This window comes from Podarcis muralis, chromosome 1 (assembly GCF_964188315.1).
Source record: "Podarcis muralis chromosome 1, rPodMur119.hap1.1, whole genome shotgun sequence".
Taxonomy (NCBI): Eukaryota; Metazoa; Chordata; class Lepidosauria; order Squamata; family Lacertidae; genus Podarcis; species Podarcis muralis.
Window position 1 is genome coordinate 87440048 of NC_135655.1, and position 27253 is coordinate 87467300.

At 41.4% G+C, this 27253-nt stretch overlaps 1 protein-coding gene across 2 annotated transcripts; it reads left to right on the forward strand.

Moving 5' to 3' along the window:
- The first annotated feature begins 584 nt into the window (after positions 1 to 584).
- Positions 585 to 26905, forward strand: CYP27C1 (cytochrome P450 family 27 subfamily C member 1). 2 transcript variants are annotated; one of them, XM_028742648.2, is made up of 9 exons: positions 585 to 1216; positions 10294 to 10484; positions 12225 to 12424; positions 13475 to 13684; positions 14408 to 14571; positions 17008 to 17174; positions 20218 to 20296; positions 22066 to 22269; positions 24664 to 26905. In XM_028742648.2, exons 1-9 carry the CDS (start codon positions 857 to 859, stop codon positions 24781 to 24783), a joined length of 1695 nt encoding a protein of 564 aa, XP_028598481.2. In that variant the 5' UTR covers positions 585 to 856; the 3' UTR covers positions 24784 to 26905. The 2 variants fall into 2 exon arrangements, with proteins under 2 accessions (XP_028598481.2, XP_028598490.1); XM_028742657.2 differs by having other exon boundaries at positions 1078 to 1216; positions 10367 to 10484.
- Positions 26906 to 27253: the final 348 nt, after the last annotated feature.

Consider the following 27253-nt stretch of genomic DNA (forward strand, 5'->3'; position numbering starts at 1 on the left):
GTGAGGGGAAGAATCTGTTTGGGTTCCCTCAGAGCTGCGAGCTCACTGATGTTGATCGGTTTTCATTGGTTTTAACTTTTGAAAAGTTCAAAGAGAGATTACAATATAGTTTGAAACTTAGATGATTCTCTGTGTAAACAAAACCAGAATGGTAGGCATGGATACTGTTGCACGAGAGTGTTATGCAATGTCCGGCAGGTCTGACGTAAAGCAAATCTGTTGAACTGGAAAATGTTAGAGAGCTACAAGATACTCTTATAGTACTCCAGCAATATGTAAGAAGCAAAGGGCATGCATGCACACACTTACCAGGATCAGTGGAGGACATCATGGCATTTATGTCATTTATGCAGTTTTGAATACATTTTCAGCATTCTGTGTACAGAATAACTCAGGGTCCCCCCTTTGGTTATTCTGCTGCACACTGAGTGCCCTTCTTTGTGCAGTTTAGGAATCTGGCTGAACATTAGCTGACACATGGAAACCAAGCCGACCAAGAGAAAGAGGCGCCTCACAGCCAAATCCTCCCCTCCTTTTTTTTTTTTTTTTTTTTTGCCAAAACAGTGGGGAGGAGAGTAGAAAAACCTGCATGTTGACCAGTTTCAGATCAGACACTCGTGTGGGGCATTTCATCTGACCTAAATGAAACAGAATACATGCCGCCTCCTTCCCCTCATGGCAGGCCACTCCGCCTTTTCCCAGCCTCAGGGGAGGGAGCCTTTAATAATGGTCTGTGTAAACTGATGCTCAGGCAGCGAAGAGTTTGGGGAAGAAGCACTGCTGGACGAGAAATCCCACAGAGGAGCCCGCGACTCAATGAAAGGCGGCAGCCCCTGAAGGGCAGCAGACAGAGAAAATGTCTCTCCTCGCCAAGGTCTTGAGAAGGGACTGCAGGCAGGTGCTGGAGCCTCGCAGGAGCTGCGTTGGCGGCGTGGCTTTTGTCAGCAGGCTTCACCAGCTGCCCAAACTTTCAGGCAGCCCGTCCCTGGAGGGGCAGAAGGAGGCAGCTGCGAGAGCGGAGGACAAAGACGACGACGAGGAGGAGGAGATGGGGGCAGCTTCGGACCGTGGAGCCCGGGGGCTCCTCCTCGACGCCTGCCAGCACCCGAGCCACCAGAGAGTGAGGAGCCTGAGGGAAATGCCCGGACCTAAGACCTTCTCCAATCTGGTCGAGTTTTTCTGGAAGGATGGCTTTAGCCGCATTCACGAGATCCAGGTACCATTGAGCGGAAGGGGATCCGTGGCAGGAGACGGTCGACGAAATTGGGCAACAAAAGAGCGAGTAAATCACGGTGGTGGGACAGGAAGATTTCACACGCATTTCTCTCCCCTCGCAGGGCTCCCTTGTCGTCTGATTGTGAAGCAAGGAGGGCAGCTGTGTGCGTGCCCCGTCCCCCCCCATTCAGAAAATGAAATCAGTTTTGTGTTATTTCCCCAAGACGTAGCCTTTGCTTTGTTTTCCAGGAGTATATGATGAACCCTTTTGTAAAATATCGGGTTGCAGATACAACCTAGAGAGATTGTAGGGGGGGGGGGTGTGTCGTTCATATATATATATATACGGTCTGATAACTTTACCCACAAGTCAGAAAATAGGTGGCAGAAAATATAACTAGCTGTATTTAAATAGTTTTGAAGTCTGAAGCGTGACTTCTGAGGTGGTTTTTTGTTTGTTTGTGGCAGATGCTCTGAGGGGACTGAAAAGAACGTGAAAAGGAGGTGTTGCGGTCGGAAATGTCTGAGCGCGAGACTTTGGTCAAGGCTTTTATTCCGAACTATTCCCCCCCGGACCGTCTCGCCGTGGCGGGAGACGCGCGTGACGCAGCCTCGTGCGTCGTCTGTGTGTCCGTGAGGTTACCGCTCTCGGCCGCGGTGCTGACGAGGGAGCTCCAGGGTCGCAGGGCTGAAACCCGCACCTTTCTCCTCAGCTCCGGGGAGAGACCATTTTGTCGCCTTCGTTTACGCAGGTCCCCGGGGGAGGGGGGACGTCGAGTGTATATGCACGTTATAGATTAGATAGATAGAAAGAAAGATAGATAGATATGGTTGACGAGAGAGAAAGGGGGGGGGGGGGGAGCAGCAGCAGCAGCACGAGCTGCCGGCGAGAAAGTTGCACAAGCGTCCCCTCAGCCGGAGGCGGGCGCTTTGAAACCCTCCCCGTTTCCCGGCGAACTTCCTTCCTTTCTTCCTTCCTTCCCTCTCCCTCGCTCCCTATTGAAAGAGAGCGCGAAACGGTGGCGGCTGGAGGAGACGCAGGGAGGCCACGGCTGCTCATCCTCGCGCAGCTCCCCGGTGCCCAAATGTGGGCGACGAGGGCTCTTCCTCGCCAGCCAAAAGGCGCCACACTCCTCCGTTCGCCGCCCCATATGCTGGCGGGGAGATGAGCCCCACGTGACGTGGGGTTGTGGAGGGTGGTGGGACCAGCAGTTGTCTGCTTTCCAGCCTGAAAGGGGCGGGGGGGGGGAGGAGGCAGGGTGATTTTGAAGAGAGGCAGCGCTAAGATCCCTTCCCCACCCACCCCTCCCCGCTTCGGGTTGGTGCTTGGCTGCTAATTTGCCCACATCTGGTTCTGTGCTCAGCCCTTCCCCGCCCCCCCCCCCGCCGCATCACAGGAGGGTTGCTATGGAGCCAGGAGTGTTTTGACACCACACAAAAACACATTTTGCACCCCCGCCCCGAAGGACTTGGTGCATTTGCCATCCACGCTGTTCCTGGCACTTGACAGCGCTAACGTTTTACATCTGCTTCGCTAAGCCTTTCATCCCAGGGACCGGTTGTTTTGCTCGACATGTGGGACTGCTTTATTTTCCTCGGGAGGTTGGCCTCAGCAGGTTTTAAAATGGATTTCTCTCTCTCTCTCTCTCTCTCTCTCTCTCTCTCTCTCTCTCTTGCTACCTTGACCATCAAATACTGCATACTGGGAAGTTTTGTAGTTGTGAGCAACCGCTGAGGGGTCCTTTCATATTCCCTTGCTAATGAAAGATAAGATATGATATATCCTGCTAATATGTTTAAGAGGGTATTCTCAGTGGATCTTAGTGCTCACAGGGAAATGTGGGGGCAAACAGGAGTTAAGAAATGCATCACAACGTTATATTATTATTAATACATTAATAAATTGTTATTCATTTGTTTCTATCTGGATTAATGCCAAAAGAGCATTCTTAGTGGTTTATAAGTATAAAAACCAACTGTGCAATCAATCATATAGAAATATCCATAATTAAAACACACAATGAAACAATCCAAAAACCACAGTAATTAAAACAGACTCTTGAGAGATCAAGGGAATGCTTGTGTAAACAAGCATGTTTCAAAAACCAGTGGAATACCAATACAGATGGCACCTCTTATATTTAAGTAAGGGATGCATTTCCTAACACTGGTGCCACCAATGAAAAAGCCTGCTTCCTTGTTACCACAAGCTGATCATCATTAGGCTGTGGCAAGACTGCTGGCTGATCTTAATGTCCTTACTATGCAATGGAGAGGATTTTGGTTTTTCAGGCATACTGGTCCAGAGTTGTTCAGGTCTTTATATGCAATTAAGAATACTTCAGAATTGGCTTGGGGGCTAAGTAGTCAAATGCATTGATTTCAGATTGTAAACCTGACAGGTTACAACACACGCTCAGAATATCAGTTCAGTATCTTCTGGATTTAGTTTGCCAGTTCACTTACATCCAAGTTCTAGGCATGTTAGAAGCCATGTGGGATCTGATGCAGCTCCTGGATTGGATGAGGAAGAAAGATAAAGTGGGATGGCAACAGCATATAGAGATCTCACCAAATCTTGTTGTCTTGCTGCTCAGTTGTACCTTATACACACTGAATAAGGGAAGGAAAGGAAGAAATCTGGAACTGGAAGGGAAGGAACTGGAAGGACCAGAGAGTAAAAGACATACGAAAACTTAGGGAAATGACTTACTGGCATCTTCTGGGACTGACTTGCAAAAGGTCACCGCTACCACCACCTCCTACATGCTCATATAAAAGAGGCATTTACAATCTCCGTAACCAACCTAGCAAGCTTATCCAAAAGCTTGTGGGATAAATACCTACCAAATTCTAAGTCACATTGCCCATTAATTGTAGATTGAAGGCTGGCTCGTAATTAAACCCCCTTCCCAAGTCTCTTCATCTCAATCCCCTCTTCCTCTGGAACCAGTTTTCAAGAGGTGAAAACTGTCAAGAAAGAAACCCCCACGCACTAGCAGAGGTACTGTTCCACGGCAGGAACTTTGGGTCCAAATATCAATCTACCTGCTCAGGAAATTCAACAACTAAACTCATTCTGCAAATGTAATAAGAAGGCAAGGACACATCTAAAATGTTATTCTCCATCAATGTAGCATCTAAATCAGCTTGTATACATACAATTTTTCTTGCAACACATTTAGCAAATGTAGCACAGCAGATAACCAGGGCTGATTTGTTGTCCCATTAGAGACCTGGATATAACAGGCCCATAGCTACCCAGAAAAGTTCAGCTGATTGACCACTGTGGATACAGTGGTAGTAGATACGGTAAGTAAGATTTTCACATCACCATCACTGCCACAAAAGAACACAGGCTCTGGTCTGTGTTTGGTCATCCCTACCTCTTCATTGTCTTAAACTCTACAGAATATTAGGGATCAAACCTGAAGAGACAGGGAGACAATTGGCAACAATGGGGACTCCTTTTTTTCTTTTTAAGAAAAGAAACTGCTGGAGGGTCACAACTGGGGAGGGAAGGAATAACCTTCCTGTCCCCTGGCTGTAATTATTTAGATAAAAACAAGAAGCCTAGCTTCTATTACGCATGAAGCATAATGCGCAGCCTGACCATGAACTGTGGCATGTAGGATAGTGTGTCTAGGAACAATAGTGTCAACTGCTCATACTATCTGCTTGCTTTAGAAGTTGACTAGTACTTCAGTGGGACAACTTGCAATATTGATTTGAAGGAAATTCCCTGGAGAGCAGTCAAGAAACCGTTTGTAACCATTAGCCTTTATATAGGCAGATTATCCTAACTACTATTACTCTCTCCCAAGAAGGCTGTATTCACTATAAAGCTAATCACCAGGTAAGGATTTATCCATGTTGTTGTAACTACATTTCCCATGTATTGATCTCCAGTGTCCTGTCCAGTACAAATCCAAGGTGCGATTTGTAGTATAAGTAGGTTCTGATCCGTACCAAGAACAGCCCACTCATGCCATTAAGTCACTAAAGAGGTCTCAGCATGGATATCAAGATTATTTCACAAACACTTAATAAAGAACAGCACCAAATATCACTGAAAGAGGGTCCAGTTTCCAGAAGCATTTTGTTGTTGTTTAGTTGTTTAGTCGTGTCCGACTCTTCGTGACCCCATGGGGCACGCCAGGTACTCCTGTCTTCCACTGCCTCCTGCAGTTTGGTCAAACTCATGCTGGTAGCTTCGAGAGCACTGTCCAACCATCTCGTCCTCTGTCGTCTCCTTCTCCTTGTGCCCTCAATCTTTCCCAACATCAGGGTCTTTTCCAGGAAGTCTTCTCTTCTCATGAGGTGGCCAAAGTATTGGCACCTCAGCTTCAGGGTCTGTCCTTCCAGTGAGCACTCAGGGCTGATTTCTTTAAGAATGGATCGGTTTGATCTTCTTGCAGTCCATAGGACTCTCAAGAGTCTTCCACAAGCATACTATTGTTATTTGACAATTGTTCCAATTCATCAGCAAGGCCTCAGCACTTGGTATGATTGCTGTATATTACCTTCAAGTTCAGAGGAAGCATGGCTCTGAAAACTAGTGGCTGCTACACCCTCAACTCCTGCCTGTGGGCTTCACAAAGGCATCTGCATGTTAGACTCCTCATATCACCCATGCATTTATTGAAAATATTGACATAAAAGCCACCCTTTCACATTGTTGGTTGCACAATAGAAAGGGGATAGCTAATTAAATAATCAACTCAAACATTTTGTTTCAATTCTACATCCATGTAGGGAAATAAACCATTTACAGTTTATTGGAAGCTACAGGAAGTGGTAGCAAGCAAGTACATGACTCAGTCTGTAATACTGTGTAGCTTTCTTGTTCAAGAGTTTTATGCAAACCACCACACTTATGCAACTCTCTAAAAGGATTAATAAAACTCTGTTAAGAACGTAAGTGAATAGAATAAAAAATAATAATCTGAAACCTTTGAGCAATCACAGCAGCTACTTAAAAGATGCAGTCTGACATGCAGAATGTTCCATGCATCACACCATATGTGAAAGTGGGGGAGGGAGTTGAGTGGTTTTACAATGAAGGTTCTGTTTGTCAGTAACCTGACTCCAACATTAAGCCAGGCCACAACATCTATGCCTAGCTCTGCTTTGGTTAAAGAGAAACATCTTTCATTTAGAAGAGCTATAGCTATGCAATGTGTTCTCTGCATTGTTAAGCAAGAAAGCAGAGAATGAATTCCCCACCCCCCAAAAATCTATATATTTGCATGTGAAGTGGTATGTGACATTAGCGGGATGGACGGACATAAATTATAAACAGTGTTTTAATGACTGAACAAAGATTAAATGCTTGTATGACATTGGTGAGCGCAGTGAGCAGGCAATATTTCACAGCACAGCATTTAAATGTCATTGGGATTATTAGGAGGTTTTTAAAAATCATTTGCCAGATTTAGATTTTCTGTTTCGTTTTGGTGAAGAAAGCCCTTATCTGCAGCACTACTGAGGCCATAGCAGATTGGATCCCTAAATTCTCATGAGAGCAGAACTCTCACAGAATACTCCAGCTGGCACATGCCGGGTAATGTGATTTTCACTTATTCTGTTCTTTTTCTGCAGCCCTCTGTGCTCCCTGAAAATATGCCTTGGAGGCCTGGGGACCTCCAGGAACAACATGGGAGGGGGGGGGGAGGAATGGATGAAAATCACCACCTTTCCCTCTGCCTGCAGAAGCCTTCCTTGGGTGAGAGTTCTTTCTATTCATAGAAGGGCAGTTTAAGATCCAAGCCGTAGTTCTTGAATGCTGAGCATAATTTCCAGATGAATCTCAGAATTCTCAAGCACAACTTTAGTTTTTCTTTCTTTAAATAGACTTTGTTGCTCAGTTTTGAAATAAAGTGGTTCAGTCACAATTTATTAAACAAAGTATAATCTTTCATCTTTATGTCATATAATCTGCTAGGGAAGGCACTTTTTAAAATTCTTCATAGTTCGAATGTTTTTCACCAGCTCTTCTTTCATAATTGTCCTCTTGTTGTCTCCAGCTGGCAGAGATTCATTGCTATATGAATAAGCCTTCTTCCCTCTAAAATTATATATAATTTTGCAATGTATTTAAAAGATTAAAGCTGCTGTAAGGTGGGGACATTTAAGGGCATGTATCCACCCCCCTCTGGCAATCAGTATATAGACCATAAATAGATTTTTCCAAGAAATGGGAAAACCAAAAGTATTGCAGAAGAAAGAACTGAACAAAAATGGAATATTTTGCTTACTAACATGGCTGTTCCTAGAAACAAAAAGCAACCCTCAACCCACTAGTCTGTGTTTTCTTGGAAAGGAGATTGAAATGGTTGTGGTGGATGAGCTGTAGCCATTATTGGATGGAGCTATTTTCATCTAATTTCAGTCTGGGTTCAGATCTGGGACTGAATTGGCCTTGTTTGTCCTGATGTATGACCTTCATTGGGAGAAGGGGAGTATGCTCTTGCTTCTTCTGCTTGATCTCTCAGCAGTTTTTGATACCATTGGCCACAGTATCCTTCTGGACTGGTTTTGTAGCATGGTGTTGTGGGCACTTAGTAGATCCCATACTGATTGCAGTGTTGGTACCAGAGAGTAGCTTTGGAGGAGTGCTGTTTGCCCCTCTGCAATTTGTACTATGAGGTTCTGCAGGGCAATATTATTCCCCAAGGCTGTTTAATATCTATATGAAGGTGTTGGGATTTGGAACAAAGTGTTACCAGTATGCTGAAGACAAATATAGCTATTCCTCTGTTAGATCTGAGTCAGGAGTACAGGCTCTGCACAGAGCTCAGTGCTAGGCGGGTTGAGGGCCAATAAACCTACGGAGAAATTCAGTACAGTGCTAAGTGGTGTATGCATGTGGGGAAGGAAGTATATTCTCACAATGGGACTTTCCCCCATCTCTTCTGCCCATGTGCCCCCTAGCATGCCCCCAAACCTGTTCTGCGTTTCTTCCCCAGCCTTCCAGAGCAGAGCATGGAGGGAGGTGGGAGTTCCACTGCAAGAGCAGACCTCATTCTGAGCACACAACAACTTAGGTGAATCCATCTTTTAGTTTAAAACCCGGCAGTGTGGAAGCCCTGTGGGTGAGTGGTTTCTGTATCTGGGAGATAGGTCAGCAACCTGTTCTAGGTGGGGTTGCATTCCCTTTGAAGGAATATCTATATCAGGGGTAGGCAACCTAAGGCCCAATCTCCTTCTCAATCCAGCCCACAGACAGTCCGGGAATCAGTGTGTTTTTACATGAGTAGAATGTGCTCTTTTATTTAAAATGCATCTCTGGGTTATTTGTGGGGCCTCCCTGGTGTTTTTACATGAGTAGAATGTGTACTTTTATTTAAAATGCATCTCTAGGTTATTTGTGGGGCATAGGAATTCTTTCATATCCTCAAAATATAGTCTGGCCCACCACATGGTCTGAGGGATGGTGGACTGGCCCATGGCTGAAAAAGGTTGCTGACCCCTGATCTACCGGTATATAGTCTCCTGTGTCACCTGAAGAGCATGTGGCCTTGTGTCAGCTTTAGTTGATTAGACAGCTATGACTTTTCCTGGCCTAAGAAAAGAAGCTTGCCCGCTGTGGTCCTGGCACTGGCAACCTGAAGATGGATTAATGCAGTGCATTTAATGTGGGGCTTCCTTTAAGCTTAGTCCAGAAACTGCAGCTGGAGCAGAATATTGCAGATAGGTTGTTGACTGGGACAGCCAGTCAGCACCATATGGCACCTGTCCTGAGGGTGCTGCACTGGCTGCCAACTTGCTACAGAGCTCACCTCAATGTTTTCCTTTTAGCCTTTGAAGCCCTAAACAGTTTGAGACCAGGTTACCTAAGGGACTCTTTCTCTTCATATATATATCTCTGCCTGGAAACAGCACTATTCAGTTCTGCATGCCCCAGATGTGTGCTTAGCATACACTAGAAACTGGGCTTTTACAGTTGCAGCTCCAGCCCTCTGGAATAATTTACATTTTGAAACACCTAGCATTCTGATATTTAGACAGCCAGTAATGATATTTTTATTTAAGAAGACTTTCATTTACCCTGCCATTTTATGTAATAATAACTGTATAATTGTATTACTGGCTTTATAGACTTCCATTTACAGTGGTACCTCGGTTCTGGAACACCTCCATTGTCGTACATTTCGGTTCTTGAACACCAAAAACCCAGAAGTAAATGCTTCCATTTCTGAACGTTTTTCAGAACCTGAACGTGCAACACAGCTTCTGCTGAGTGCAAGAAGCTCTTGTAACCAATGGAAAGCCGCACCTCGGTTTTTGAATGTTTTGGAAGCTGAACAGGTTTCCGAAATGGATTCCATTTGAGAACCAAGGTACCACTGTATAAAGTTCTTAATCTTTCATATTTTATACTTTATCTTCCTTTATTGTACACTGCTTTGTTAACTTTTTATTATAAAGTAAAATAAATAAAATGTCACTTCAAATCTTCAAAAATGTGGGCAAAGTTCCATTTCAGGTTTGTTGGAATTTCTTAACTTTCTGTTCTTATTCCAATCCTAACACACTGTAAAAAATTATTCAGACACATCTAATGTTGATTATGTCAAACACTTATAATGTTTATAAATATATATTGTTTGCATGCTCTAACAGCACATTCTCCTGAACTCTAATAAACATATTTGACCACTGGGGTGGTGGAAAGAGAGCATTTTCATAAGTTTCACAACTGGGCAAAACAGAAAGCACACCTGACCTTTTACTTCAAGTTCTTGAAATTATGTACAATGTCTGAAGCGATCATATTGTTTTTAATTCCCTGGGTCAGAATACAGATTTGTCCATGGCAGAACTTGTAATGTTGCATTATGAAGAGGGAACCATGCCCTGGGGGAATGCCCCTGGGCTCAGATTAAAATCAGATTAAAACCCATTTTGCTTCAGCTCCTTGAGTTTTGCAACAGCAGCTTTTCAGGTGCCAGGGAATCTGGGAAACCAGGCTATAATGTAGTTCATTACTTCTAACTGCATAGCCATATGAATATATTTTTTCTTGCTGGTAAGAATGAATAATGTATTCATCTGAAATTTACTTTTCGTTCATAGCAGAAGCACGTTCGGGAATATGGAAAAATTTTCAAGTCTCATTTTGGTCCCAAACTAGTTGTATCCATTGCAGATCGAGACATGGTTGCTCAGGTTCTTCGGGAAGAAGGATCCGCGCCACAACGAGCTGACATGGATTCCTGGCAGGAATACAGGGATCTACGAGGGAGAGCTACAGGACTTATATCTGCGTGAGTGCAATGGTATTTTTGGCATTACGTTGCCAAACAATGTTTATATCTTTGGGTTTCACACAAAAGACACTGATGATACATTTTAAACTGTTTTTGATTAATGCGTTTCTTGAAAGAATGTGCTTGTAGCATGATTATATACCTATGGGGATGAGTGTTGGCAAATGCCTTTAGGGAACATTCAGAGTAATTATTGATGCAATGTGCTTATTCCAAAGAAAGCCAATCCCTTTATGACTCACAGACATTCTTCTGCTTTTATCACATGATAACATTGCAGCAGCTAAGTGCTTTATGTAGTAAGAACTAGGCTGTACATTAGTAAAGGTTAGCAACATCTTAATGCTACAGTATGGACAAAAATAAATGTATTTCTTTTGTAAGTCTAGAGATGGAATGTTCCATTTCCCCCATAGTAAATGCGTAAGGTGACAATGTTAGTCAAATTACAAAAAATAATAATTATTGGAATGTTAGTCATTCTCAGAGTAAACCAATAACTTAAGTCCATCAACGTCAATGGATCTATTCGGTGTTTGACTAACAAGGAATGTCACCCAATTTTAATATGCAGTCAAACCGTTGTATGTTAGGCTTCAATCACCCCACTGTTATATATATTTAAAGTCCACTGAAGTGAATGGCATTTAATTTGAAATGGCATGGCACAACTGAGAAAGTGAACATTTAATAATTAGACTTAAAGTATAATATCCACTTGTATCATCTTGCTTGCAGCATTTTGCTTGCTTAAACGACTTCTTATGTAAATGGGGCTTATTGATCCTCTCCTTCCCACTGCAGCCACCTACATACCCCAAGGGCACAGTGGGGTGAAGGAGAAGTGTGACCTACATCAGGTCCACTAGCTTAACATCAGATCTCCCCTCAATATACTTAAGAGTGTAAGGAAGCTAGCAGGGACTAGATGCATTTCATGGAAACAGGGGGCGGGAAGCAAACTCTGATCAAATTGGTATGAGTGGTATGGGTCACATTCCTCTCAAAACTTCTAATTAATTTACATGTGAGTTGTTATGACACCCCATTGCCTAGTTTGATATATATTAATAACAAAATTCAGTAGCACTGATCCAGATATATTCCATTATACACAAAGATCTCCGCTGTTCAAACAACAGTGCTAGGCACCTTTTTTGGAGGAGGGGGAAATGGGGAGGCAGCTGGACTTAATTGTATCCTAACTGATCTGATCAGACTGCACAATTTCACATGTGTGAGCACACCTCACCTCTAGGGTGGCCTCTTATGAATCAGAAAAAACTATCAAAACAAGAGGACAAAAGAAGACACAGGTTTGCATATGCTAAAGCACAAACACACATTTAGAAACAAGTCTCAAATGGAAATATATAATCTCAATATAGTAGCGACAGCTGAGACCAGGTGAACTGTTTGCCTATTCAGTCTGCTTTTCAGGTGCTAATTGTTGATGGGCAACTTAAAGGGCACTGCTATCTCTTTTTATGGTTATTTATCTTGAAACTGGACTTGGACCAGTTTGTAAAATATGTAATATATAACCAGTAAGGCAATGTGCTATCTGCTTCTTGTTGAATCTAAATGATTGAATAGTCAGCACACAAATATTATTCCTGCAACAACACTTTCAAGAATAGACACATTTGGTTAAGGCTTTCTAATGAGAGATGCTCTCTTTTTTACTTATTGACATAAATAGTTATTTAGATCATTTTAAACTGTTATTTCTTCCAGAGAAGGGGAACAGTGGCTAAAAATGAGGCGTGTACTAAGGCAAAAAATGGTAAAACCCAAAGATGTTGCCGTTTTCTCAGGAGGAGTTAATGAAGTTGTTGCAGATTTAATTAAGAGAATCCACATTCTCAGAAATCAAGAAGAAGATGGGGAAACAGTGACAAATGTTAACAGCCTTTTTTTCAAGTATTCAATGGAAGGTGAGAGTGATCATTCATTCTTAGAAATTAATGGAAGATGTGGCTGTGTTGGTGTTTCATCAACCATTATTGCTTATTATTATTAATATTATCATCATCAACAACAACAACAAGAACTGTTCTTGCATTACTCAGGTTGGCAAAAGGAACACACTTATGTTCTACACAAAGGTACAATGTCTGGATAAGCAGTATTCAGCTATTAAGGAGAACGATATAATTGTCTCGCAATACATTCCACAGTACATCACTGGTAGTTGACTTTTTTTGCCTGCAAAGTGCACATGTGGTGTTGGACGGCTGCTCACAGACTGCATGGACATGGACAACAGTGGATGGAGCTGGTGTCATTAATAGGCATACATTGGTCCACATATATTGCTCATCTGTGCTGCAGATGGATAAAGTTGCACTGTACATTATTCCTCTTCAGTGTAATGTAGTGCATTATTCAGTGTTTGCACCATTACACCATATGCTATGTGTATGTTGCCTTACTCCACAAAAAATGCTGTGTGTAAATCAGGGCTGGATTTAGGTTTCATGAGGCCCTAAGCTACTGAAGGTAATGGGGCCCTTTATATGTCCAGCTGTCCTTTGTCAACAACAAATTATTACTGTTTTAATGTTGAATATATGCTATATGGTAATTTATGGACCTAATAGGTATCTAAAGCCATTTGCACATAACAAAATATGTATTTTATCAAAGTAATTGTTGAACTGCAATACAATTAAGAAGAAATATATTAACAGTGAATTACAATTTTCTTTTAATTTTTTTTGGGGGCCCCCAAGAGAGTGGGGCCCTAAGCTATAGCTTGTTTAGCTTATACGTAAATTCGGCACTGGTGTAAATGTACAGACAATATTATAGCCATGCAGCTTAATCCCATGTGTGTTGAGACAATGGGCCTCCCTCCCAGATATGTGCATAGGACTGGGCCTTTGGTTTTTGTTGTGGGGGTGTTTGCTAGCTTTCTTTAGTTCTGCACTTTGAATTACTTTGGAAAGGAAAAGAATAAATCCCAAGGTATTTTTATTCTGTAGGAGTGGCAACTGTTCTGTATGAGTGCCGCCTGGGGTGCTTGGAAAACCAGATCCCCCAGAACACTGTGGAATACATTGAAGCTTTGGAGTTGATGTTCAGTAGTTTCAAGACTACCATGTATGCAGGAGCCATTCCCAAATGGCTTCGTCCAATTATTCCAAAACCTTGGAGAGAATTCTGTAGATCATGGGATGGACTCTTCAGATTTAGTAAGTTGTTTGTTTGTTTTTTAAATCATTTTGGTTTCATAAGTTTGCAGTAATTTGGAGAGCAATGTTTTCCTCTTCCTTAATAAATGTAGCAAGGCATTAGTGCAGTTCAAGGATGTATTCCAGCAAGGCAGAAGCAGCCAGGGAAGGCGCAGAGCAGGACCAGCAAGGGATGGGGCATGAGAAGAGGGTGTGTGCTCCAGGGAGAGTCTGAGGGGCCAGGTAGAGAGACCTAGAGGGCTGCATTTGGACCTTGGGGATGAGGTTCACCTCGCCTGCTTTAGGCCATTCATCATCTTCCAAACTATGGTTTGGAGACTTTAGAGGAACATCTCAACTGAGCCTGACTTCTCATTGCACCTTACCTAGAAAGCAAAAAGAAAAGAAAATCTCATATTTCAGCCGTGTTAATGGCCATGCCGCTTCCCCCGCTTTGAGTATAATTTGCTGTATAACAGAATTTATGTGGGGCTGTAGTTATGTGCTTTGCCCAGCAGATCACTTTGTTTAGCAGAGCTAGAACAGTTTTCTAGCAAGCAATGTGTAATGAGCTTACAAAAAAACAAACAAAACAAAACAAAAAACAGCACACAACTCTAAACCTGTTATGAAAGCCCTGTGTTGGTTGCTGTCACCAAGTGACAAATGAGAAATAACAGTTTGAGAAACGAAATCTCACTGATTAACAAATGCATTCCCCCTTCTTCTTTCTTCATCACAAAGGTCAAATTCATGTCGACAATAAATTACGTGATATAAAGTCCCTTTTGGACCAGGGGAAAGAGGTAGATGGTGGACTTCTCACAACTCTGCTTAATAGTAAAGAACTTACAGTGGAAGAAATCTATGCCAATATGACTGAGATGCTTTTGGCAGGAGTTGATACAGTAGGTTTACTGCTATGACTGTTGTTATTACATTATCAATATGATTGCTGTTATTGTTGTTCAGTGGAAATTTCCTAAATTCCTTATGAGAGAGCGAGGCAGGGGGAGAAAGAGAATCAGGACTGTTTTAGTTTCTCCCTTGTCTGAGTTTCAATCCAGGGTGACAATGGGATCAGGACTCACATTAACCCTTCCAATGTGTTGCCTAAGCCTAACGGCTCACCTTGGCTCAAAGCAGGGCTGGCCCTGTCTGGTCCATTTATCTCAAGACAGAATATCACTAAACCTGCAAGATACAACCTCCTTTTAGGCATATTAAATTGAATTAATTTGGTTCGATTTGTAACAATTTGGAAAATCAATAAAAATAATTGGCAAAAAACAAACCTGCTTTTAGGCAACCAAGGAGAAATAAATATGGAGTTATTTTCCTTCCTATAGAATACAGTATAAACAGCATTTCATGTTTTGATTGTTGCAGCAGCAAATGATGTAGTGGGGCTGCACCACCTACCTGACCTCCGCTTGGCTGAGTCACTGCAACATGTTGGAACGGAGAGAAGGAGGGGTGTGGTGGCCGCGAGGTCAATCCAGTGCTGCCTCCCGCTGGTGGATTTGCACTGTGTTGTCATAATTGCCACTGTGCCCCTCCCCTTCTCCATCCCGGTATGTTGGAGTGACTCAGCCAGATGGGAGGTCAGATGGGTGGCGCAGTCCCACCATGTCACCCGCTGTTGCATTGTTCTCTAATATCAGACTTACCTCAGACACATAAATAAATTCTATAAATCTGTAAAGCTACAGCTGAGGTCTGAGGAGCAGCAAACTAGTCTGCTTCTGCCTACATATATGTAAAACAAATACCATTATCAGAATTTCTCTAAGAAAGATGGCAAGGCAAAAGTGAGTGTGTTGTTAAGTAATAAGAGTTACAATGGTATTTCATGCCATCAGGCAAGGACAGGGCCAACCCAAGAAGAAGAAGAAGAAGAAGAGTTTGGATTTGATATCCCGCCTTTCACTCCCTTTAAGGAGTCTCAAAGCGGCTAACATTCTCCTTTCCCTTACTCCCCCACAACAAACACTCTGTGAGGTGAGTGGGGCTGAGAGAATTCAAAGAAGTGTGACTGGCCCAAGGTCACCCAGCAGCTGCATGTGGAGGAGCAGAGACGCGAACCCGGTTCCCCAGATTACGAGACTACCGCTCTTAACCACTACACCACACTGGCTTTCAACCCAAGGCATTTGGCTGCCTTAAGCAAAGGGCGAGAACTTTCATCCTCTCATTCCCATTCCATGTAGAAAAGCTCAGCAGGCGATTGAATCTTATTTCAACATCCTCCACTGCATCTTAAGGGCAGTGACTTTAGTGGGTGCAGGATTCCCTGCCCTTCAGTATTTGCTACCTGAGGCAGCTGCCTTACTCTGTCTCATGGTAGGGCCGGCCCTTGGTAAGGGTGAGCTGATGTTATTTTACCTTATGTTACAGATTTGAATTATAATACTCTCCCCAGCAAAATCTATGGAAGTATGATTAAGATATTATTTAACATAAATAATTTGCTTTAATTAAAACTAATTCCACACCTGAATTTAGTAGGTTCTGATTTTAAGCCTGAAGGGTGGGGACATTAACTTGAGGACCTTAGAATAAAACAAAGTGTGTCAAATATATATGTTCTATACATGCATTTCGACTTTTAGTTTTGAAGCAAGCTCTTTTATAGAACCTGAATTGGCAATGTTTTGTGCTATCAGAGCATTTGTCTTAATTTATATCTCCCTCTGTAGCTGGTAATAACCAGATTATCATGATTCTGTACTATATGAAGGGAAGTGTCTAAGCCCTGGTCCCTCAGTGCTATGATTTAAAATATAAAAGCAGCAGGCACAGAAAGGGGTTATTAAAGACTTTGAATAGAATAGGGCAGCTGTGACTGGGCTTCAAAGCACTTCAGTTATTTTAGCACGGTGCCAGTTTTGAAGAGGATGTGAAGGAGCTGGGAACCTGAGAGGAGACACTGTTTAGCTCACAGCAATTTCTTATGTAGTTAGGCACGGCTCCCAGCCTCTACTGAGAGAAGCTGTCCAGAGCTTTTTAGAAAAACGATAATGCAGAACATAATGAAAATAATGAAATGAGGGACTGGAGGCAGCGTAGCACAAAATTGGAATGAGTGGAGTAACTGCTGTTTGCCCCTTCCTCCTCATGGTTACCATGGGAAGTCAGTAACTTCTGAGTTAAAGTACATAGGATTGTGCTCTTTGGGTAAGAGCTTTATAAAAATTAGCTGTTGTTATGAAGAACAATAATAATCATATCTGTGTTTTGTTCAGGTAATAATAAACCATTGGTTGAAAATGAAAAATGCTACTGCTTAGCAAATGTTACTGAATCTTTTCCCTCCCATTGGTACTGTCTCTTCCCTGCCCTAGACTTCATTCACTTTATCCTGGGCGACGTACCTTTTAGCAAAGCACCCGGAAGTGCAGCATTCTGTCTATAAAGAGATAGTCAATAACTTGGGGAAAGATAAAATCCCTGATGCACATGACGTCCCCAACTTACCAATGATCAGAGCCCTTCTCAAAGAAACCTTGAGGTAAGTGCAGAAAAACTAAGTTGACCATTAAACGTTTTTGTTCCTTTCTTGTTTTGTGTCTATGTTTTAGCTAAATTGCAATTGTGTTTTTTAAACCCCCCCTTCATTATTTGTATTAGGGTATGTCACACTATTCTCTGTAGTTTTAAATAGTGATTTATGGTTGCATCTCAATGCACATTTACAAAAGCAAGCAACGCTGAATTCAATTGGACATTTTTGCTGACTAAGCAGGCTTTGAATTGGGCTGTAGGTTCCCTACATTGCAGAGAAGCTTCTCTGAGTTCCTTTTGAGTTAAATATTCAGAGTACTGTGCCAGTAGGTTCAAAAACTTGCTCCACCTGCAGCTTCACAAAGTTGCCATAGTTCTTTAAACTAAGTGATTTTTTTTACATAATGTGCTCTTATTTCAAGAGAGTCTGTTTGCATACTCCTCTCCCATTCCCGATCATATGCAACGAGAGAAGATTGGGAACTTCTACTTTATCTTTTCAACTAACCACTGTCCCTCTTATGTCTGAATGCAGGAAACTGGTATGTTCTTAGTGTGGTTAGTTAAAACAAACCAATTTTAAACTGTGGCATTATATCCTAGTTTGCTAACCAATCACACTTAGAAAAAAACCATGGTTTCCCAAAATTCAGATGTAATGGAAACCTTGGCTTTCTGTTTCTTGTGCATGGAGAGAAAACATATGAGCCTGAGGCTTATGCAGGCTCATTATTGCAACAGGAAACCATGGGTTCCTACTTCACCTGAGTAAAATCTAGTCAGCTGCCTCAATGAAGATTACAAGGAAGGTATGGTGGAGAAAGACACTATTTTAGTTAGTAAAGATAGTTGGTTGTAGACTGTCTTTGAAGATAGACTTTCCCTTTTAACTTGTACGGCTAATAGTTATTGATAGACTATTCTCAATGAAGTTGGATAATTCTTTTTGAAAGACAGTTTATGCTAGTAACCAGCATAGGATCAAGTGGCAATAGTGGACAAGTACGATACAAAACTAACAAACAAGCATTTCTTAATTTGATATGTTTTGCATGAGATGGAACTCCTCTCATGTTTATCTGATCAGTTTGTGGTTTGTGAACAGAACAAAACAATTTTGTAAACTTCTTGCATATCTTCTCTAACGGCACAATCAGATGCACATTTACTTAGAAGTAAGTTCTATGGTGTTCAGTAGAGATTACTCCCTAGTAGGTGTGTTTAGGATTATAGCTGCAGTTATAATAGTAATAATACTCTATCTCCTTCAGTATTTTAGGCTGCCATCCTATGCATTAACCCCACTGAATATAGTGAGATTTACTTCTGAGTAAACATGTATAATTTTATATTGCAAATTGCTCTTTTCTATGTTTTCTCCAGCTTGACATTACTCTTACTGAGATGGGGTGAGACGACTGCATCATGGATTTAAAAAATGGCATTATGATACTTCCATTTAAGTGTAGCCCCTTTTCTAATATTGAGTTTATCTTCTTCATTGCTGTAGGACTATGAGTTTTCTATGATACACCCAAGATCCTGTATGGTTTTAGCCAATCTAGATTCTATATATGAAACTAGGAATGTTTATCATTTTACTTCCATTGAATTTCATCTGTCAGTCTGTTACCCAATCACTCAGTTTGTTATAGTAGTAGTTGCTGTTGCTGTTGCTGCTGTCGTTGTTGTTAGTATTAGTAGTGGTTTATTACATTTACTTGGTGCTTACTATAAATTTATGTACAATTATAAAAACAATATATTACAAAATTTCAAATACATAAAAAGAACACTAATTAACTAAAAGCAACTGTCCATCCCCCTCTTTACTACTTTTTATCAGCCATGAAGGGCATGGGTTAAGAGCACATGTGATTGTCCACACCAATCCACACACCTTGTTCATGTCCTCGAGCCATACCAACTGAAGCTCATCTGAAAAAACAGAACCAGATAATGTTCTAAATATATCTTGAGATTCACCTGCTATAATAGCGAAGTCAATGTCTTCATGGATGCAGGCAACTCTATTCTCAAAATGCTTTGCAAACAAGTTATAATGAGCCACCATTGGTTCTACCAACTTTTTAGAGTCAGAATATAAAATGCCCTGTAGTATCTGGGAAAGTTCTACTGGATATAATAGTGCTGACTTCATTGCCACTGAGTAGGCTTAATAATGAGCCCTTATTTGGGTTCTAGTTTGGCTACATTCATCATTGTCCTAAGCTTATATCATTGTCCTAAGCTCTGGTGTATACCAAGGAGTCAGGCTGTATGAAGTGGGAGAGGACATTGGGGTGTGTGTGATTGTGCCAATAGCCTGGGTCACCTGTTTATTTCACAGATCAAGGAGGACATGACAGGGAGCACCAATCATATCAGCCAAAAAATCTCCCAGAGCTGTCTGGAAATTAGTTGCATACATCAGCCTCCAATAAGTTATAATAGTTCCCCTGCTTTTGCAGAGATAAAAAGCTGCTGAAAACCAAAATCTCAGCAGGAAGTGATCTGACCATGACAAGCAACTGATTTTTACAATCCCTCATTTTCAAATCATCCTCTTTCTGCCCAGTCAGGAAGACCAGATCCAGAATGTGGCCTTTCTAAAGGCATGGGTCCAATGACATGCCGTACATAAGTTTAGATCTCTTCACAATCTTTTTAAGATTTTGCCATCCTAAATAAAATGGTGCTTTCTTTGACCTTGGCTGCCTCACTGTTCAATTTGTTAAGAGGCATCAGTCTTGAAGCAGACTCCCTGTTTACTTGGCTACATTGTAAAAAAAAAAAAAAAAGTTTATTCTTACCTTGTACTTCCAACAATTCAGTTAGTATTGGGGCCCTGTTCTATTATCCAATTAATGCTATTTTTAAAAATATAGGGGCCATTGTTGAAGGCCTTTGTCAAAACCTTGTTAAAAATCCAAATACGCAGTGTTTACTCACTGAATTTCTCCTATCTTCCCATTTGTGGGCACCTTCAAATAATTCTAAAGAAATATAACATTACAGGCACTGAATATCTAATTGACACTTGTTTGTAGGTTATATCCAGTGTTACCAGGAAACGGTAGAGTAACCCAGAAAGATATGATTGTTGGAGGATACTTGATACCTAAAGGGGTGAGTTGTACAATGGCTTTGTGAAAGGAGTGGGAAAGGATGAAATCACAGATTTACTCTGGATACGTGAAACTGCCTTTGCTAGGAAATGAGCTATTATGTGAAAGTCTGGTTTAATTTTAGGCATGTTCAGAGATTTTATTCAGGATCCCAAGCTCCTTTTCTTTTGCTTTGGGACCCAGATTTCCTTTGTAAAAAAAAAACTTCTTAAAAACAGAAGAAAATTCATTTGCTTATTGGACATCTGGGCACAGCCATACACCATCTTGAATTTTCAGAGCCATATATACACATGAATTAGAACATGCAAATTTGTGTTGTGAGCATGTGCAGCAGGTGCTTAAAGCGCCTAGGAACACCCCTGGCCATGTGAAGTCATTAGCTTAAAACATAGGTGCCATTTTTTAAAGAAACATTCTAAAATTATACTGCATGGTATTTTCAACCTATTTGAGTGTAGGAACTGGTAACTTGAAATTGTACTTTTTGTATAATTACATGTTATTCTGCTCTCCACTGATAAAAAGTTTGGTAAAACAGTAACCCGAAGAATGGGAACAGGAGTTAGCTGGTAGAGGTCTTTTACCTTGTGGGTAATATGTATCAGGGGACATGGTACATGAGATGAGCTGCTTCAGTATTCCCCTTTGCCATGCTGTTGAATGGAGAAATTACTGGACATAAGGAGAAGACTGGTGAACCATTCATTCTGACCACCCTTGGCCCGCTTTCTTCCACAGTGCTGGTTGCTTTCATCCCCTCCCCCTGAATGGTATGCCAAAAGCAGGGTAAAGGTAAAGGACCCCTGACAGTTAAGTCCAGTCGCAGACGACTCTGGGGTTGTGGCACTCATATCGCTTTACTGGCCAAGGGAGCCGGTGTTAATCCGCTTCCACAGACAGTTTTTCCAGGTCATGTGGCCAGCATGACTAAGCCGCTTCTGGTGAAGCCAGAGCAGTGCACGGAAACACCGTTTACCTTCCTGCCAGAGTGGTACCTATTTATCTACTTGCACTTTGATGTGCTTTCAAACTGCTAGGTTGGCAGGAGCAGGGACCGAGCAACGGGAGCTCACTCCGTTGCGGGGATTCGAACCGCTGACCTTCCGATCGGCAAGTCCTAGGCTCAGTGGTTTAGACCACAGTGCCACCCGCGTCCCAAAAGCAGGGTGGTGGTTTTTTAAAATGGATTTTGCCTTGAAGCTGCATTTCAGGCATGCATCCAACAACCCTCCCAATAAAAGTAATTGATTATGCTGATGCAACTAACTGAATCACCTGGTTTTCTTTTATGTGAGAGGATGTCAAATTTAGTATGGTGTGCTCCTTGAAGGGAACCACCTATCTGAGATTGCTTGGAGACACACACATAGTTGCTTTGAGACACGCTCATGAAGCACACTAGTTACTTAAGGTAGACCTAATGAGCCACACTTTTTTTTTCTAGGAGGAAGAATCTAGAGAGCATGGCAGCTTTTTGTGAAGTTAAAGAAGCATAGGTTTTAGTACAAACTTTTTATAAATGGGTCAGTTCTGTTTTGTCTGATTTAGGCTGAAATCCTATACACATCCAGTTTTATTGAACTTGGTGAGACTCACTTCTGAGTACATGTATATAGGATTGCACTCTTAGCATCTTAGCTTGTCCAATGTTTTTTTAATCTGAATTTATATTAAATGGCATAAAATGTATATTTAGGAAACTATAAGTAGTTCATTAACAGGCATTTGGGAAATTATATATAAATATATGTTCATTTGTTTCATTAGACCCAGCTGGCACTCTGTCATTATGCTACATCATATCAGGAAGAGAATTTCCCATTAGCAAATGAGTTCCAGCCTGAGCGCTGGCTAAGGAAAAGCAATATGGACAGAGTGGATAATTTTGGTTCCATCCCCTTTGGTTATGGTATACGTAGTTGTATAGGAAAAAGAATTGCTGAACTTGAAATTCACCTTGCACTAATACAGGTAAGCAGGCTACTAAAGCACATCTCCTTACTATATAAAATGTTTAAAATATGTGTGATTTTGTATTTCAGAAATGCAGATTAATTCCCTGAACCAGCAATAACTTTCTTTTCAGTGTGACTGCTCACATGTTTAAAGTTTAGCATATGTACAGTCATACCTCATGTTACGTCTGCTTCATGGTACATTCTTTCAGGTTACGTCCCGCGGCGACCTGGAAGTACCGGAAAGGGTTACTTCCGGGTTTCGCCATTCGCACATGCGCAGAAGCGCAAAATGACATCACGCACATGTGCAGAAAAGGCGAATCGCAACCTGCGCATGCGCATACGTGCTGCTGTGGGTTGCGCTCTTTTCATGTTGTGAACGGGCCTCCGGAACGGATCCTGTTCGCAACCAGAGGTACCACTGTATATATTTTTGCAAGGATTGGGGTCTATAAATGCAATGCCAATAAGTGACTTAGTTTGCAATCCTGTACCCTTTTACATGGGAGCAAGCCCCATCAAACTTAATAGGATTTACTTCTGAGTAGACACATAGTGGTTCACACTGTTAGACCCAATCCTCAAACTGCTCCACTGGTGCAAGTCACGTGGGCCATTTGGCTGTAAGTGCCAGTATTGTTGAACTCAAAGTAAAAAAGGCTATAGATTTATGGTCCTAAGAGTGATCTGTAATAGCAAATAAGCTAGCTTATATATAATGAAATCATTCACTTATATAATTTCTGATATTGTCCTTCCGCTAAGGCAGGGGTAAGGAACATGATCTAACTAGCAAACCAGATCCTGGCTGTCTCAACCCCATGTCGGTCATTTTGACAGGCTGGCAGGACCTTCAGACATAAAACAGAACAAAAAATATTTTGTGGGTGTGTCTCAAACTGAACCCACAGAGGAAGATCCTTTGCATGAATAGCTTCAATTCAAGATAGTCATGCAAATATATTTGGCTATATACCAAGCCCCATTTTGGGGCTTGCTGTAAGTGTCAATCAGTTGATCAGCACTTATAGGAAGCTCAGGTTATTATTATTTTTATTGCAATAATATCCCACCTTTTTTGGATCGGCATCAGCTGTGTCATGGATTTCCCTACCATGCACTCCATACTGCAGCTGATCTCAGCAGTCTTCCTGTAAGTGCCAATCAGCTGTTTGGGGCCTATAGCAAGCTGGTTTTGGGCAGATAGTGGTTGTGCTATGAGTTCCCCCATAGCACAATCTTACAGTCCACTCCTGCAGTTGCTTATTGAGAAATAAACCACACTCTGCTTAGTGGGACTTACTGCTAGTGTGCGTACTAATGAAGCCTTGAAATAAATCCGAAGCATGTTTACTCAGAAGTAAGCCCTGCTCAGTTCCATGGCATTTACTCTCAGATACACACAGGACTGCAGCCTTAGTTCAGTCTTTGGACCTTCCAAAAACAACTGTTCACTGAGTGTTTATGGAAAACTCTTCCACTCTGTCCTGGCACACAAGGCTCTGTAGACTAAAGCAAAGGGCCTAATACTTGGGCCCTTTCAGTAGCAGCTTATTTTCATCACCAGTGATTAATAGCTGAAAAGGGGTTCTAGAGGTGAAAGCTGCTCAGAAGGCACACCATCTGATCCAGTTACTCTGGAGTAGTGTGCCTCAGAACTGCCAGTGCTCCACTTCAAGTTCCTTCAGTGGACACCACGTGGGGTCTCTGTAGTGCCCTAGGATATTCTACCTGGATCAATGGCTCACCGTCCTGGTACGTAGTTTGAGAATTCGAGTTGCCAATCAAACTGATTAGCAGTAGTTTCAAAGGAGAGAGCGTACTTACACAACTCATAATTAAATTGCAAAACTTACTGCTACAAGATGTGGTGATGATGACCATTGGATGAGAGAGCTTTTTACAAAATAAGTATTCACAGAGAACAGCTGTTAGCCATAACAGGTAAATGGAAGTGAGGGTTAAAGGGCAATGAATGCCAGTTGCTAGGGGATGAACAGTTTGAGATGGCTGCTTCACAAAAGCACTTCTCTAGCCACTGTTGGGAATCAACAAGGCTCTTTCCTCTACAGTGGTATGTCGGGTTAAGAACTTAATTCGTTCTGGAGGTCTGTTCTTAACCTGAAACTGTTCTTAACCTGAGGTACCACTTTAGCTAATGGGGCCTCCCGCTGCTGCCGCGCCACTACTGCACGGTTTCTGTTCTCATCTTGAAGCAAAGTTCTTAACCTGAGGTACTATTTCTGAGTTAGTGGAGTCTGTAACCTGAAGTGTCTGTAAACTGAAGTGTCTGTAACCCAAGGTACCACTGTATTCTGCCACAATGTAGGCGACTATCAACATTCTTGTTGCCTTTCTCATATCCAATTTTTATTAATTCTAGTATTCTGTTTTTTTCTCCTTCAAGCTGCTTCAAAATTTTGAAATAAAAATTTCTCCAAAAACTAAACCAGCTTATGCCAAAACCCATGGACTATTGACTCCTGCAAACTCCATCAATGTGAAATTTGCTGACAGGAAATGGTAGTAGGCCCTTCAAGAAGCTCCTCAGCCTAACCTCTGACCGAAAGGTGCATGATGGGATTCCTGTAATCAAGCTTTATATGCCTCCCTAGAGGTTTCTCTTTCTCCTGCTAAACAATTATATATGTTCATGCAGAACATTCTATAAGTACAAATTAGAACCATTCCTCTTTATGCTGGGAATCCAGTTTGAGAGATATGGTAAAGGCAGCAGTTGTACCAGTACAGTGTCATAGTCTTTATCACATGCCATCACCTTTGAGAAGAACTGAGACAGCCTCTGCAAAATTCTAGTAAATGATAGCCAAAGTAGTAATCACTTTGTCACCTCTTCCAGCTGGGTTCCCATTGTTAGGTGATTGCCTGTGATAAAAGGCAATTATGAGATAACTGGTAACAGATTTACATCCTCAGGATATCTGCAATTATCACATGCATAAAATAAAAACTCATTCTTAAAGATAAGATAAACACTGGTTAGTAATGTTTGTTTGTTTGTTTGTTTGCTCTCTTCATGTCTCCCACTTTGACTTTGGTTAACTTTTTGATAGTTTTTGTGTATTAACTATAATGTACTAAAAACCCTAGTATAATATTTTGAAATATAGAGACATTTTAAAGAAAATTATAAAACTTATAGGTTGTCTAGATTCCAATGTTTGATTTTTATTTCATAAAAGCTTTTTAGAATAATATACAAAAGGGATATAAAGTTTATGTAAATTTAAGCCAACAAGTCACATAAATGGTTAAAGAATAAATTTTTATATTGTCATTTTTTTAAAATTTACAGTTATTACAAATATAGCTTTCATTTTAAATAAAAGCTTTACTTTAGTATCTTGACATTTTTTGTTGTTGTAATTGCACATTGTATATCCTGCTTTTACACAAAACTTTATTATTTGTGTGGGCTACTGCCCTCTCTAGGACAGATAGATAAATGACATGGTGTTTATGTACTTGAAAAATGTGCACTTTGTAGTTGCTCATATAAGCAATTTGTATAGCTAGTGGCAACCAGACAAGTTTATGTTTAAAACTTTTGCCTGTTACAGGATGGGAGGACAGCAATCTGACTGTTATGCAGAAAGCATTATTAAAGCAATTACTGTGTAGTGAAACCATTTTATACCTGCAGCTAAATGGTTACTAGTAAGATTGAATAAGGATATGTACAAAATGGGTGAAAGTTATTCACTTTGAAACATTTACATTAGATATTTCAAGCCAGCTGTTACTACCTTGACATTTACTTATCTCAGCTTCACATTAATTTTCCAAATGTGTATCTGTCCAACTTTCTTGTGAAGCCCTCTCTCCATCTCTGGAGAAGTTCAACAGAGAATCAAAAGCGCTCTCAATATTTAGGCTTGCTTTTGGGAAACTCTGAGAACTTGGTTACATGGGGATGAAATGACTGGTTCTCAGTTTGAATTCTTTATGGCACTGTAATTTGGACTGTTGCATTAGCTGTTATCAAAAGTCATAATATGTGATGACTTTATGATCTTTTGTAAGTTAACTTTTCATATGATATAAAAATAAAGAGAAACATTTTAATAGTTTTCTATCATTAATAAATACGTTTAGTTACTTTGATCATTCTCCCTATTTGTCCCTTAGCCATAATAAAGTAATTATATATCAGCCCTGGGTTTTGTCTGAAATTGTTGCAATTGTCAGCACCTTTAAAAACAAAAGACATCATAGGGCTATTCTGCCTTATGCCAGCAATCCAAACACATCTATTGCAGCATAAGCTTTGTTGCCTACAGTCTATACAGTCTACTTCACCAGCTCTTCATAATAAATAATTCCCTCATGTGAACCTGCCTGGGCTCTGAGATATTCTCTAGGTCCTGCCTCCCTCAGAGGCATGCTTGGTGGGGACTCTAGAGAGGGCCTTCTTGGTGGTGGCTGCTCCCACACTTTGTAACTTCTTTCCTAGAAAAGTTAAACTGGCTCCCTCCTCCTTCTGTTCTTCCACCAGCAGCTGAAGACCTTTCTATTCCAACAGGCCTTTGAGAACTGTTATTGTCTGTGGTTTTTAATGGGTCTTCTAATATTATTTGAATTTTATGGTGTCTAATTACATTTTAATAATAAACATTTCTGTATTTTTAGCTTGTTCTAGTTTATTTCCCCCTGGACTGGGGAAAAGGCATGGTAATAGTAGTAGTAGTAGTAGCTGAGGCTCCAATACTTTGACCTCCTTATGAAAAGAGAAGACTCCCTGGAAAAGACCCTGATGTTGGGAAAGACTGAGGCACAAGGAGAAGAGGATGACAGAGGACGAGATGGTTGGACAGTGTTCTCGAAGCTACCAGCATGAGTTTGACCAAACTGGGGGAGGCAGTGGAAGACAGGAGTGCCTGGCATGCTCTGGTCCATGGGGTCACGAAGAGTCGGACATGACTAAACAAGTAGTAGTAGTAGTAGTAGTAGTAGTAGTAGTCTTTAAGGTGCAAGAA

Coding starts and splice junctions, on each gene's coding strand:
- CYP27C1 (XM_028742648.2), top strand. CDS start 857: ATGTCTCTCCTCGCCAAGGTCTTGAGAAGGGACTGCAGGCAGGTGCTG. Junction 12,425..13,474: donor TTTCAAGTATTCAATGGAAG/GTGAGAGTGATC, acceptor TTTATTCTGTAG/GAGTGGCAACTGTTCTGTAT. Junction 17,175..20,217: donor CTTCTCAAAGAAACCTTGAG/GTAAGTGCAGAA, acceptor ACTTGTTTGTAG/GTTATATCCAGTGTTACCAG.